At 42.7% G+C, this 14,156-nt stretch overlaps 1 protein-coding gene across 2 annotated transcripts in view; it reads left to right on the forward strand.

Moving 5' to 3' along the window:
- PRSS35 (serine protease 35) overlaps nt 1-10,907 on the forward strand; it is a 12,166-nt gene extending 1,259 nt beyond the window's left edge. For both annotated transcript variants that reach the window (XM_085299200.1, XM_085299199.1), the window contains one exon: nt 5,589-10,907. In XM_085299200.1, coding sequence (XP_085155326.1) covers nt 5,604-6,845 — 1,242 coding nt within the window. In that variant the 5' untranslated portion in view covers nt 5,589-5,603 and the 3' untranslated portion in view covers nt 6,846-10,907. The remainder of the gene's footprint in view (nt 1-5,588) is intronic.
- Nucleotides 10,908-14,156: the final 3,249 nt, after the last annotated feature.

The following is a 14,156-nucleotide window of genomic DNA, read 5'->3' on the forward strand; positions in this document are numbered from 1 at the left end:
CCGTGCCTGGGAAGAGCCCGCGTCCTCCTCGCCGTTCATTCCTTTTTATTTTCATTTTTTCTTCCCCCCTCCCCAGCTGAAATGAGCCGCATCTGTGATTCCTGAAAGCCGCGCAAGCTTTTTTGCTTTTTTGCCCCCCCCCGTTTTTTTCCTTTCCTTATGCCCACCACGGTAGCTTGAATTTGGTAAGAGCCAGGAGCCGCTGGGTATTTTTTTTTTTTGGTAAGTCGGAGTGGAGGACAAAGTACGTGCAGGGATATACGGAGCAAGCACCTCCGCGGGAGGGAAGGGGGCAGTGGAGGATCAGGTTAGGACAACTTTCAGGGAGTTGGAGGTTTGCAAAATTTGTTCTCTGTTTTGCTTTGTTAGCATATAACTGTTAATTCCAGCTTTCAGGTCTTCTCAGAAATAAGACCAAAAGTAATTAAGGAGCTGGTTAGCACAGTAGCTGCTCATTGTAGTCTGAAAAAATGCACTTAAAATTATTTAGATATAGTTTTAATGTGCTGACCTTCCTACAAGAAGCAAAGCAAAACCCAGAATAGAGGCTGCACTGAACGGTCTGGGTGCCAGGTAGTTGGACATCACTTTCCTTCTGTCTGAGMTAGGATTTCTGGCAAGGAAATTCACCGCTGGGTAGCCTGAAGAGACACATATTCTCAGGCTGCTTGGCTCCAAGCCTTTCCCTGAACATTTGAGATACAGGTGCACTCTGCTAGAGCAGGATATCCTGGCAAGATAGGACGTGGGGTGTATTTAGTCCTGTGAATGCAGAAAGGTTTGTGATGTTGGAAGCAAGGAGTGAGAAGAGCTGAAAAGGCTTTTTTTGCGTATATGCATGTGCATGGCAGCTGGARTGCCACCTGAAAAGAGACCTCATGGTTGTCAGGTGTGTTTGGAAACTGGAGGGAGAATTTGGGAATTTTCGGGGGRCCAGGGACCTCTCGCTTTCACTTCCTCTTGTTTCCAGCTTCTTTTGTCTTCTCTGAAGCAATTCTTCCTACCACAAAGGCAGAGCTAACTCCAAGCTTCTAATCACTGTCAGCCAACCCAAAATTTGTGTGGGAAAGGAGCAGAGAAAAAAGGAGGACAGAGCAACTTGGGGTTTGGAGGAAGAGTAGAGAAATGGTAGCGTGGCAGAAAGGGTGAGTACGATTTTGAGGGTCTGTTCTTGCTTCCAGCCTGTGCCCTTTCCTGGGACCTTTCTCCTTCTTCTGGATTACAAGGCTGTATTCTCCTTGTCTGCAAAAGTGTCTTTGCAGCTCTCTACACATTTAAATCCCCATCCTCAGATAAGAGGAACTCCCTTGCCAGCTGCCTGTCCTGGGCCATAGGAGCTGCTAATTGCCTATGCTTGAAGCTGGCCTTGCTTAATCAGCAGAGTTCAGGTTAGTAAGCAGGAGCGAGTTTAAGTGTGTTTGGCTGTTAATGACGGTAATGCCTACCAGCACCCCTGGTCCGCTTTGGAATGGGAATTACCATTTTCATCAAGTTCCTTGCCTTGGACTTCTTCCAGGTCTCATGTAGTCCAGTTAATTTATGGGAAACAACAACTGGTTCATTATAAATGATGAAAATGTTGGCTTCCAGAACTACCCTTATAAGAAATGAGCACTTGAGTATAATATTTCAAACAGGAGGCTCCAATGCATCTTTTGAAGATTTTATTTAAGGAGCGGCTGCAGGGAGCCACAGTACTCCACCCATTTGGTTGCAGCAAGTTGCTATATAAAGGAAAGTTAGTTATGAGTCTAGCTGAGAGGACTTCAGCCATCTCGGTGGAATGAGATCAACCCGGGCCCCTCTATGAACTTCTATGAATTTCTATATGAAGTTAGAGAATTAACTTGCCTTAGCGCTCACAAAATTCAGCTGCAGAAAAATATCGAATATCCAAATGGAGAAGGAGGACTTAGAAAAGAAGGAGCATTCTAGGAAAAAAAAAAAAATAGAAAAAGTATTCTCAAGCCTGACTCAAGAACTGGGATTCTTAATAGCTTGTATGTCTTCAGCAGTTATCCTAGGACAAAACAAATTAAATCCAGCTTTTCCACATTAATACCACATTATTAATCATCAAAGCATACTAGTCTGTGCCAAGCTAAAAATTAAGAAGAGGAGATGCTTTCTTACACATGTAGTTAAGCAGGATGCTGTGGATACAAAATTTTATATGTATGTTCAAGGAGCACTAGGCAACTTTGTGGAGAAGTCCATTGAGATTTACTCTCTCTATAGAAACTACCTCTGACTTACAGTCCAAGAAGTGCAAATGGTTGTAAACTAAGAGATTATTGCAGCAAGAGAGGGGATAGTCGTATATCATGGCCCTGTTCTAGTGCTCTACCCTAGGCATCCAGCTTGGACAGGATTTTAGGCTAGGTTGTCTTTTGGTCAGGCCAGGAAAGCTATTCCTATTTTCTCAACATAGTATTTCTTTATTTTTGACATCCCAGCACTTATCCAAAAACATGGAAAGTGATTACTTCAAACTTATTACTAATTAAGCAATAACCAAAATAACACTTTGAAAGTAACTTTATATAGAAAAGTTAATGTTTAATATATGCATTTTAATATAGCAGTAACTTAGACCCAGTGGTCTAGACTGGCCAATTGGTATGTCGCAGCAAAATCTGGCTTCTGGGATGACTCTGCTTTGCTTTCAAAACCTACAAATATCTTTTAGTATGACTGCATACACCCAAGAACTTAGGCCTGTGAGTCACTCTAATCTCCAGATGTCTTACAAAAGTCCATATATCTTCTCAAAAACTTGTCGTCTGGCCAAAAATTTCAAATGGGAGGGATAGCCCAGTTCTGAATGAGAGAGAACCCAGTCAGAGGTGCAGAAACAGTGAGGTACAGGTGTGTTACTGGAAAGCCGGTGATCATGTCCATAGAAATGAGGGGAAAAATCAAAACCCTGGGTGGAGCCTGGGTGCTGAACATGCCAGATCTAGTCTGGGTGGCCACACTGTGATTGCACTGGAGCTTTTCTTCTCCAAACCTTAGGCGTATTCTTAGAGCTGAAYGGAGAAATACAGAAGACAAATGTTAGGTAGAATAAATTATAATTCTTTACGCTCCTGTATACCTATTTACAGTCATCTCCCAGGAAACAGAAGTAAAAAAAATGGTGTAACTTGCATATTAATAGCCTGGAACAAACTGTGCAGTAAAGTAGAACCTGGGTAGCCTTATGGTTCGTTTTCGCGGAGCCTCTTCTTTCTGTCTTTTATGGCTAGACTTAAGGATCAGTTTACCCCTGTACGTACTTACGCATAAAGCAGTTAAAGAGAAGTGAAGGGGTGAAAGTGTTCATTGATCCAAACTTACTCTGTATCTGTAATATTAAGGTGGGAGTCCTCTCACCTCATATAACCATCAAGAAAACGGATGTCTAGTCTTAGCTAATCGCCTGTGCTGCCTCTGTACTTGGAGCACAGTGGTACGGAAGGAGGCTCCATCCCTTCAAAGCAACATCCTCGGCAGCAACATCTGAATTGTTTTTCTGAATCTCTCTCTTGAATCATTGTAGAGGAGCCACAAATCAGGCTAAGACAGAACCCTAACTTTGAGATGTCTTAAGGTAGGTGAAAATAATCCTGTGCAGGACCTTCTGTGCTTTCAAAGCTGGGTAGATGAGCCTGCATTGAGCTCTGTACTRACATTCCTAGACATTTTCCAGAACTTGAGTTAGCTACTTTGAAGCCATGATGGGTGTCCTCATAGGATGTTGTAAAAYGTGTTTTACCTATATCATAGTAAGGCTGGGGGTCGACGCTGGTGTTTCACCCCAGCTAAGGTAAAAATTGCCAAAAATGCCGCAAACACAAAATCACCAATCTAAATTTGGTGTCAAAAGCAACAACTTGTGTCTGAACCATAGTGCTAAGTTAGCTGAAAAGTGATAGCTGTTGCTTTTCTAACTTAGTCTAGAGCTTAGTCTAAATGGTGCAGAAAATTACAGGAGTTGGTCCATTGCAGACCCTCTAAAGTGATYTTATCACTTATTTTTTGCATGTTACATACATACTGCTCTTTTTCATGCTGTGCCTTTAGCTAGCYTGAACCAGGCTATTTCACTGCCTGGCGATACTCATATTATTCTAAACAAAACACAAGAAACGCAAAGCAGTTATCTTTACCCTGATTTACTCTGCCATTTCAGTATAAACCAGAAACCTTAACCACATACATATCCTTGAATTGCCTGGATTTTAAAGTTTAATTATAGGCCATTTCTTCCTACACTACTGAGGTTTCTGTGTAATTGGAATAAGGGATGTGAGACTGAAGCTCAGCTTTCCCAGTCGCAGCAATCAGAAGCTGGTTAATGCTGCTGACTTCACTGCTGCCAAAGGAGGAAACTGGTCTTTTCAGTAATGTTGTGAGCTGAGAATCAAGAGTTGTGAGGTCATTTTCTGACTCTGCCACAGGCTTCTAAATCTCACATTCTTTCTSTGTGTTTCTCAGCTGCAGATCAGAATAATACTGCATTTTTTTTGTCTTGCCTATTTAAAGTGTTAGCTCCTTGTGTGGTGCATCACCCCATCTAGGTGGGGCTCTCCGCATGTGGCCACAGCCCATAGACAGCACGGTTTCTGCAGCCTTTGTGGGATCCCAGAGGGGACGAAGCATGCGATGATTCACCGGACTTGTCCCTCCTGCTTGGCTAGGCGTTCCTGCATGTAGATAAGCAGGACACTCCTCTAGACCAACCACCTTCTACTTTTCTCACTCTTGTGTCCCATCTGACCACAGCCTTTGAGGGCATCTGACATCCTGAGAGTGTTTGGTAGTCACAGCACATAGGGAGATACAACAGCAGCTGAAGGCACGTAAAATGGCACCGGTCACCTTGTTTAGGTGTCCAAATTGCTCCCCTTGTCACTCCCAGACAATATAACCTTTGAAGGAGAAAGGAGATCTTTCAGAGTTGGTTCCAGGGGAGAGCAATCTTCAAAGTACCATTTTCCATAGTTGGCAGATTCAACGATCTCAGCTGGATGGGTCATGCAAAACCACTGGTGGCTTTTAGGTCACTTAAAGCATCTGCTTTTTGGCCATTATGTCAAAGGATGTGATCAGCCTAATTTCCTAAGGGAATGAATCTAAGAGGCTTAGTCTGTTTGACCATCTTTGTTGTCACCCCATCTTTCGAATAGGATTTTTGAATATAATGGTCATTTTAAACTATGTCCTACCTACAACCAGTAGTTAGGAAAAGAAGCAGAAGTTAAAAAGGTTGCATTACCATGGGATAAATAAAAATAAGGGACTGTGCAGAGTGGAATGACTCAGACTACTGCCCCCATTGAGGGAAAAGTGGGTAATATTCAGCTGTTGCCGGGTTCCAGTAGGCAACACAACGTGGACGCTGGCTGACTGGTCTGCACCCATCTTTTTGGAGACTGGTAGAAGTGCCAAAGGCAACACAAAAATATTTGACATATTTCTGAGTTTCAGCCAGAATTCTGTTCCACCAACGTTAGTGTTAATATTGCATGCTTATACTTCTAAGATACTAAGATAATTGCRTATATTTCAAATGCATAATTTTAAATCTCTCTTTCTTGTTTTAGAAAAAAATAGACAAAATGGAGCACACGTTATTGCTACTCATATTTTTCATACCTATGTTGGGTCTTGCTAATGGAACAGAAACTGAACAAGATTTCACTTGGCACTTAAAGAAAGTTCCCCAGATTGTGAGTGAAAGAACTTTCTCCCTTGACAGCCCTAAATTTGAAGCAAATACCAAATTAGAGCTGAACAGTGTATGTGGAATTGAATGTCAGAGAAAATTGCCAGTGCCAAGCTTGTCTGACTTGAAAGATGTCCTGTCCTATGAGACTGTTTTTGAAAACGGCACACGGACCCTGACTGAAGTGAATGTCCTTGGACTAATGCTTGATCCAGCTGAAAACATGACTACACGAACRTCTTCAAGAAAGAAGAGGCAGATATATGGAACAGACAGTAGGTTCAGCATCTATGACAAGCGGTTTATGACCAGCTTCCCATTCAACACAGCTGTGAAGATCTCCACCGGCTGTAGTGGCATTCTCGTTTCCCCCAAGCACGTGCTCACAGCTGCTCATTGCCTGCATGATGGCAAGGATTATGTTAAAGGCAGCAAAAAGCTGCGGGTGGGATTGATGAAGACAAAATCTAAAGGTAATGGCAGGAAACGCAAAGGTGCTAAAAGAAGTAGGAGAGAAGCTTCTGAGACCCACGATGATCCTGAAGTTGCCACTGAACCAAGACGCCGCTCCAAGGGTGGTGGGAGAAAGCAGAGGAGATTGGGGAGGAAGCAGGGCACCTCAGATGGCGTGCCCACCTTCCAGTGGACCAGGGTGAAGAGTACCCACATCCCAAGAGGCTGGTTTAAGGGTGTCTCTGGGGATATTGCCCTGGATTATGATTATGCTGTTCTTGAGCTCAAGCGTCCCCACAAAAGGAAATACATGGAGCTGGGAATCAGCCCAACAATCAAAATGATGCCTGGGAGCATGATCCACTTCTCAGGTTTTGACAATGACCGCTCGGGGCAGCTGGTCTATCGGTTTTGTAGTATTTCRGATGAATCCAATGATCTCTTTTATCAGTATTGTGATGCTGAGCCTGGCTCCACCGGATCRGGAGTCTATCTCCGTCTTAAGGAGCCAAACAAAAAGAAGTGGAAACGCAAGATCATTGCTGTTTACTCAGGCCATCAGTGGGTGGATATCAATGGTGAACAGCAGGATTATAATGTAGCAGTCAGAATTACTCCTCTCAAATATGCCCAGATTTGCTTCTGGATACATGGGAATGATGAGAACTGCACACGAGGCTGAAGCTAACTCCCTGAGCACCCGTATTACAGTAGAGTGAAAATGTGTTGCAGCAGTTACGGAGAGATCATTATTCTGTGTCAGGCTGGTTTTGAACTCAAAGCCCGCAAATAATATTTTCATGACTTGAGTAATGTTGAATTGTTGGGGAATGGGTAGAATTTTCAAATGAATTATTTTTAATTCTAATCAATCCTAGATATGCACTTAAAATCCCAAACTGTATTTATGTTTGCAAATCTGATAAATTCTATATAATTCACGTTAGAAAAAAATGACTACCCCATCTTTTTTTTTTTCCAACAGAAGAATTGAAACTTCTCAAACTGATATTATTAAACAATTATTAAGCAACACATTTTTCCAATGGATTTGATTTTCTCAGGGTTCTGTTCCAATTCTTCATATGCAAGTTGTGCATACMTCTCTTTACTGTATGTGCAGAATGATCCAGGGAACTGGAGGAGGGCAAGAAATGCCAACAAATTATGTCGGCATTCTCTAAAAACCACAGCTCCATGTTGAGATACAGCAATCTAGGTCATGTTTGTTGCTTTGGAAAGCTTCCTCTTCTGGTTGCTGTAGGAATGCTTCCGTGGAAATACCAAATTTCTGTAGCTGACAACTAGACCTAAAAACCAAATTTCTCTTCATTGCTTACCAAAATAGCATYGAGAAATTAATGAACGTAAAAGTTTCCATGTTTGGAAGAAGGAGAAACATCAGAATACAATTTAATGGCTTTAAAACTTGTTTGAGAAGCTACAAAAATCTTGGGAATATTAAACATACACATTTTCTTCCTAATTAATATCTGGAGATATTAATCTGGAGATATATCTGTAGGTTTAGTTTCTAGCCAAACATTTTGAAGTGGCCATTTGACAATCATCTAGAGCTTTACATCAAAGCCGCAGATGCTAGATTTTTTGGGTGCTAACCATTTTTACAGGTTTTTAAAAGTACTTTTATAAGAATTCAGCTTCACAGGTAGAATACTATGTACTAGACTGGGAGATGGAAAGCAATATTTTGGTTTATCTGTACACAGTTTTACAAAGTGGTGGGTACTTCTAAGTGTATCAGACTCCACCAACAGGAGTTGCAGGGATAAACTGAAAAATTCTCCCAACTAGATTATATTATACCACCTTCTGATGGTAGACTATCCTGTAAATTATAACATATCATGGTAGGTAGGAGCAATAGATATCAAATAACGTGGTTCAATACTTTTGCTGAACCACACTTACTGGAAAGAAAGTAAGCTTGACTTTTACACATTTTTATACATGCATCACTTTTTTAATTGTTTGTTCTTGACTGCTACACAAGTTTTTGTATCTTGTATTTTATATCAAGATTTTGAAGCACACAAGATGGTTATGGTGCTATGTTAATCTAATAACATAAAATGATACCATGCATTTCTGATCATACGCATTTGGGATTCATTACTGATAAGGTTATTCACCGTTCCAATATTTAATGTTTTGATCATAGGTTCATACTGACTGAAATCCATTTTCTTCGTGTGCAGAGGAAAAAAATATAACATTTTWAAAATATTATTGGTTTGTTGGTATCTATAAAATATGCTTGTAATATATTTTGATGACATAAGGTCATTTTTCATATCGCATTATTCTGTAGCTGATTGAAGGTATAAAACCTGGCTCTTTTAATGTGCAGGTGACTTTTTTGTCATTGTATTGCCAAAGCATGAGAATTTAAGACTTGTTTCCATGTCATAACTCTTGCAATATTTCATTAATTGGAAGAGATCTCACTTCAAAAGATTTTTTTTTTAATTTCAGCTTTTTTCAGGCTTCTGGTTTTTACTCATGATTGTTTGCAGAAAACTAATAATAATTTCTGAAGTTTAGATATTAATTTGTCTAAGATAGATTTCAAGGTTAATTAATTTTTGTCGTTGCTAACATTCTATTAAGACATATAAATTCATTGGCAATAATTTTAAATCACCTCGGCTGAGTATTTAATACTCTTGCTCTATGGAACGGGCCTACAGTACTCTTTAGCATGCTCTATAATGTTTTTCTTAAGTAAGTGCCTTTTTCCATACTTACTGTAACAAATACGGTACCACATTCTTAATCAGTATAGGTCAGCATAGGTCTATAGGTTTTTTTTTTTTTTAAAAAAATATAGTTACTCTTGCTGTTGATCTGGGTCCAAAGTTGATCAAGATGAGGTGACTTAGTAAACGCCTAGTTTTGGTGAGTCTCACTTTGGGCTCTTCRTTAGGAGAAGCAGCAGAGCCCATTTCTTTATTAGTCTGGGAACTGAGGACAAGGTAGGAATGAAAAATATGGACAGCGCCTGTCAGGTGTCTTTTCGTAATGATAATTTGCCATAAATACCTCGAGAGATTAAGGATGGCCAGAGCAACAGGAAACATTCACCCAAACCCTCCGTCGCCAGGCGAGCGCGGCCGAGGGCTAACGCGCAAGCCCGTGCGAGGGCGGTCGGCCGGCCGCTGCGTGGGGCAAGGAAGAGCAGGCAGAAGACAGGGATGGACAAGATGCTGCTGCCTGTGCTGCGCAGCCGCCCGCCMGCCCGGCGCTCGTCAAATCTGCCTCGTTTAGCATCACAGAGAAGGAGCCGCTTCCTGTAGGGATGGTTACGGCTTCAAGCGCTTCCTAGATGGGTCGTAAATCAACTATTTTCACACCCGCGTGCACAACCCCAAAGGGCTGAGGCTCCGCACAAAGCTTTTGGCAGCAGCAAGCGAGACAGGAATTTCCGAGCTGTGATAACCTCAGATTGCCTTAAAACAACCGCAGCCGGTACCGACTGCTGCAGGCAGAGCCGTGGGGAGAGGGCTTCTTCGGAAGGGGCTCAGGCGTCGAGGCCGCGTTCCCGGCACGGGCAGGGACAGAGCCCTTGCGGCGCTTCCGGAAAGGATTTTGTCCCGCTGTCGAGTGCYGGGCTGTGCATCATTTGTTTTCACACTAACGCTTTTTTCCATGAGAGCTGCCACGGTAGAGCTGGTGCTCCTGGCACGAGCTACAAACGAGCGCAAAGAAATCCATRCTCTGCTAAGGGGCTTTTGGCAATTTGTAGGGTTAAAAAAAAATATTCCCAGGCCAAAGATAAACCTCAGATGTGGATTTTATTTTTTTTTTTTTTTTTTTTAGCATCCTGGGGCAGCTTCTACAAAAAATTGGCRCATGTGTTTCGTTTGGGGCTCTGAGAAGTGTAGCGGAAGACCAGGGGATTACCGCTGATGTGGAAAAGCAAGCCCAAGACTGTACTATCTTAACAGAGGAAAAGCAATGCTAGGCAGCAAAATGATTTCGGTCTTACGAGGTATAGAGTACCTGAGGCTTTAGAAAAGTGCTTAAAGAAACTCCTTCACTCAGTTTATAGTTTACTACACAAACATTGCACCGATTTATGAGTGTGCGTGGAGGGTGAGTCAGCCCAGAGCTTGGGCTTGAGTAGTAAAATAATCCAGCTACATGTGGAGGAGAGGAGCAGCTGGGGAGGTCCTCCTGGTCTGCTGCTAAGGGACCAACCAGCAGCTACTCCAGGAAGAGCAAAACAGGTCGCTAGTAGGAAGGAACAGGCGGAAGGAGCCRGCAGCGCAGGAGGGCTGGAGGAAGTGTGGGAAGGACCGGACGAACCGACGGCGAGGTGGCGGAGGGGCTGACCGTGAGAGAGCGTAGCAAGCTGGCRACGGCCTAAGAGGAGGAATTAAAATGTCAAAAAAGAAAAAAAAAATCAGTTGGGCGAGCAGACCTGCTTCTGCTGTTGAACGTGAGGCTTCCCAGCACCCTGSGAAGGGCTGGGAGAGGGGCCGCGCTGGTGGCTTTCTCTGAGCGCGTACTGAGTGAAGGGGATGTCTCTCCTTTGGAGGGTTTTGCAAACTTGGCATTTTGGTGGGAGTCCTGGAAGGGCTGTTCCCTATCCGGGAGGGGAAAGAGTGGGGAAAAAAAAAAAAAAAAAGGCAACCCTGAATTTGAAGTTTTTAAATGCTGGTTCCAGTGTTTTGCATGTACCTGCAAATCGTAGCCAATAAAAGTTTTCAAATACTTTCAATTTTTGCTTGGTGTGTTTGTAGAAATTTAGGCAACTACTTTGAATTTTAAAACATGGAATGTTGCAAATACTTTGGTCTACAAATTCCTGGATCTATAGATAATGAATGAAAAAAAAATACCGTTAAATTGAAAGCCTAAAATTGGAGCGCAAYGCCTACTGATTTGGAAGTATATGAGCCCCATAGCTTTTTATCTGTAACAGCCATCTTCTCCCAAAGAGAGATGGTGGTTTAGGCTGAAAACAGCTTACAAAATTGCTTTTATGACTGTTTGGGTTAAGTTTTTAAAGAACCACAGCAAATATAGCCTGAAAAAAAAAATCATAGCATTTTAACAGCACAGAATGACAGCTCATTTAAGAACAGAAATGTGAACCTTTGCGCCAYTAAGATATTACACCATGTCCACTGTTTTCTTCAAGATAATACTTTGCAAGCAGATCTAATGATTTTTTTTTTTTTAATGGGGGGGATTCAGCAAGGAAATGACTTGCAGAATATGAAATAACTTGCAGAATATCCCACGACTTATTAACGTCCTACCAAGTGGTCAGACCTGCTGCCACGTGGGGGTATGGGTGTGGGTGTGTGTGTGTGGAGGGGTGTCTGATCTCAAAGCAGACAAAAGTGCCAAATTTTTATTTAAATAAAACTCAGGGCAAATCTTTCGCAAGATACGCACGTATAAAAGCAACGCAGCCTTTACAGAAGCGAGGCCAGCGGGTTCTTGTGCACCCTCCTAGTGCCGTCGGCGCAGGCAGTCCAGATGCGGCGAGTGCCAGGGCTGGAAGAACTGTGACTTGCTTTGCTCCCTCCCACCTCGTCCCTACAGGGGCAGTGATTTATTCTGCTATATCAAACACTTTCTGCCTAGCATGGATTTGGGTGGAAACAGTCATCTTCACTGGTAGACAACAAGCAGAGGCTTCYAGGGACACGGCACCTGACACTTGTGTTTTCCTTTATTTTTTCCTTTCATCCTTTTTTCTTCTTCAGTAAGTAAGTTCCCCTCCAGCTTTCCCATGTTCCTAGTGTATTAGTCTCTCCAGAAACAATTTTGTTATATGCATCCAGGSAGGGAACATAAAGTCATTTTAAATAACGGTGGCTCGAAACCGTAACTCTGTTTTGGAGCAYACTGGAGYTTTGCAAGCACCAGTAATCAGACCRRTACCGTGTCTTATTCRCTTCTCATTTACAATGGTGAACTCCAGAGGGAAATTTGACCCACCGCATAGTAAGTGTGTTTTAGAGTGTTAGGTACCAGTCATTCAGAATCTATAAACAGGTTTCTTTTCACTTCTTCCTAAAAGAAGAAAAAAAAATTTTAAAAAAAAAGGTCTTTAGGAAGCCATAGTCTAAAAGAAGAGTAGCCGTCCTGGTGGTGTCACGTTGGAGAAGATGCCTTATTGCCTGCAAACTGCCTTAGCCGATTAAAACCGTGATCAAATATTGCTGCTTTTGACTTAAGTACCCAAGTGCTTCTCTTCTTGCGTTTGAGTTTTTTCATTGCCACCCAGGAACAGACACCATTCGGCAGCTGGGCAGGAGCCAGGGTGAGAGTCACCTCGTTTCTGTCCGTCCCATGCAACCGATGTCCGCCGCTGAAACAGGAAAAAAACGGAGCTGGCCCTCACTGGGTTTTTATTTCTTTAAACTGCAGAGAATAACCTGTACGGGTAAATCTGCTAATTCCACTCTTTCAATATTTTCGCTCGCACCCCAGCTCGGGGTTTCGTCTCGTTTTCCAGCTGACGCCCGCACAGGGAAACCAGGCAGGCGAGGCGCAAGGTGCTTTCCGCCGCGCCGGCAGCCCTGTGGTTGGAAGGGGCGAGGAAGCCGTCGGGTACGTCGTGCAGAGCAGATCTCCCTCCCTGCGTCGTTAGCGCCTCTAGCCAGCGCTTCCACCTCAGCCAGCCCTCCCTTATTTTAATGAGCAAGGTGGAGGCAAGACCGAACGGGCCAAGAGCCTGCCAAGCCCAAACTGGCCCTCGTGTGCTCGTCTCAAACCACATCAGTCTCGGCCTGGCGCACACAACCCAAATTACACAGTTCTGCGATAGGCGGGTACAGCCTCGTGCTTCCCTTCCGCCGCCCACAACGAAGGCTTTTTTAATTATTTTTACTGTTTTTTGTTGTATTTAGCAAATGTATRTATAAAAATACTTGCCTTGAAGCTTAACAAAAAGCTGCATTTCTAGCTCTAGAGGCCAACTCCTTCCTCGTGATTTTAAAGCAAACTTTTAATGTGTATATTTTCCTAAGTTTGGCAATATCACTGTGGAACCAAGTATATCCTGGTAAAAATACAATAAATATACAACTCAAAGATACAAGACTGGGGGAAAAAAGTAATTTATGAAGCAGATCATTGCTAATATAATTGCAAGATTTACAGTCATTCTTAAAAGCAGACCTGAAATGATTTTTCCCCCTATGTTTTAACTGTGTGTATCCAAAGATGTGTGTGTGTGTGTGTGTGTGTGTGTGTATATATATATATATATATATATAGTATACACATATATACACACATACACATACACACATGCATATAATGTAGTATATCAATGCATATATTTCATATAAATACATACACTACATATACAGTAGTGTGAGCATAAATGTGATACCCAACTACTACCTGCAGAGGACATAACGACACTGTACAGTACCCAAGACCCCAACCTTGTGCCCAAGCGCTACGGTGCCTCCTCGCTCACCTCTCCAATCACCTTCCAGAGACCTGACACTGTTTCTTTTTTTGTATTTCTTGTTGGCACCTGAGCAGGGCTCCAGCAGGTGGGAGAAACATGGAGGAGCTTGAAGATCCTGCAGTCCAAGGAATTAGGGAGGATGGGCAGACCCATCTCCTGCAGGACCACCTTGAACTGCAGTCTTCACCAGACGATGAATTCCTGTAGACAACTCCTCATCCCCACAGAGACCAAACCAGCAGAGAAGACCCTTTGGTGAGGAGACATTCATTCCCCAAGCTCTCTCTCCTCCCCAAACTTCTTCCCTTGCTCAGACTTACTAATGGGCTGAGTCTTGTTACTGTCACAAGGAGCCAGTAATGCCCAATATTGAAATTCTTTAAGCTGACAAATTTCTTCTTTTTGTTTTTTYTCCTTCCCCCTTTTTTTCTTCMCTATTCTGTTTTTCTTTTTCCCCCAAACAGCTTCACAATATACATAAAGATAGACCAAAGGACACTTGCTTAAACWGCAGTTCCTCAGGAGAGAGGA

Source organism: Rhea americana, unplaced genomic scaffold (assembly GCF_003343005.1).
Source record: "Rhea americana isolate MKP2758 unplaced genomic scaffold, rheAme1 scaffold_147, whole genome shotgun sequence".
In the NCBI taxonomy this organism is placed as follows: Eukaryota; Metazoa; Chordata; class Aves; order Rheiformes; family Rheidae; genus Rhea; species Rhea americana.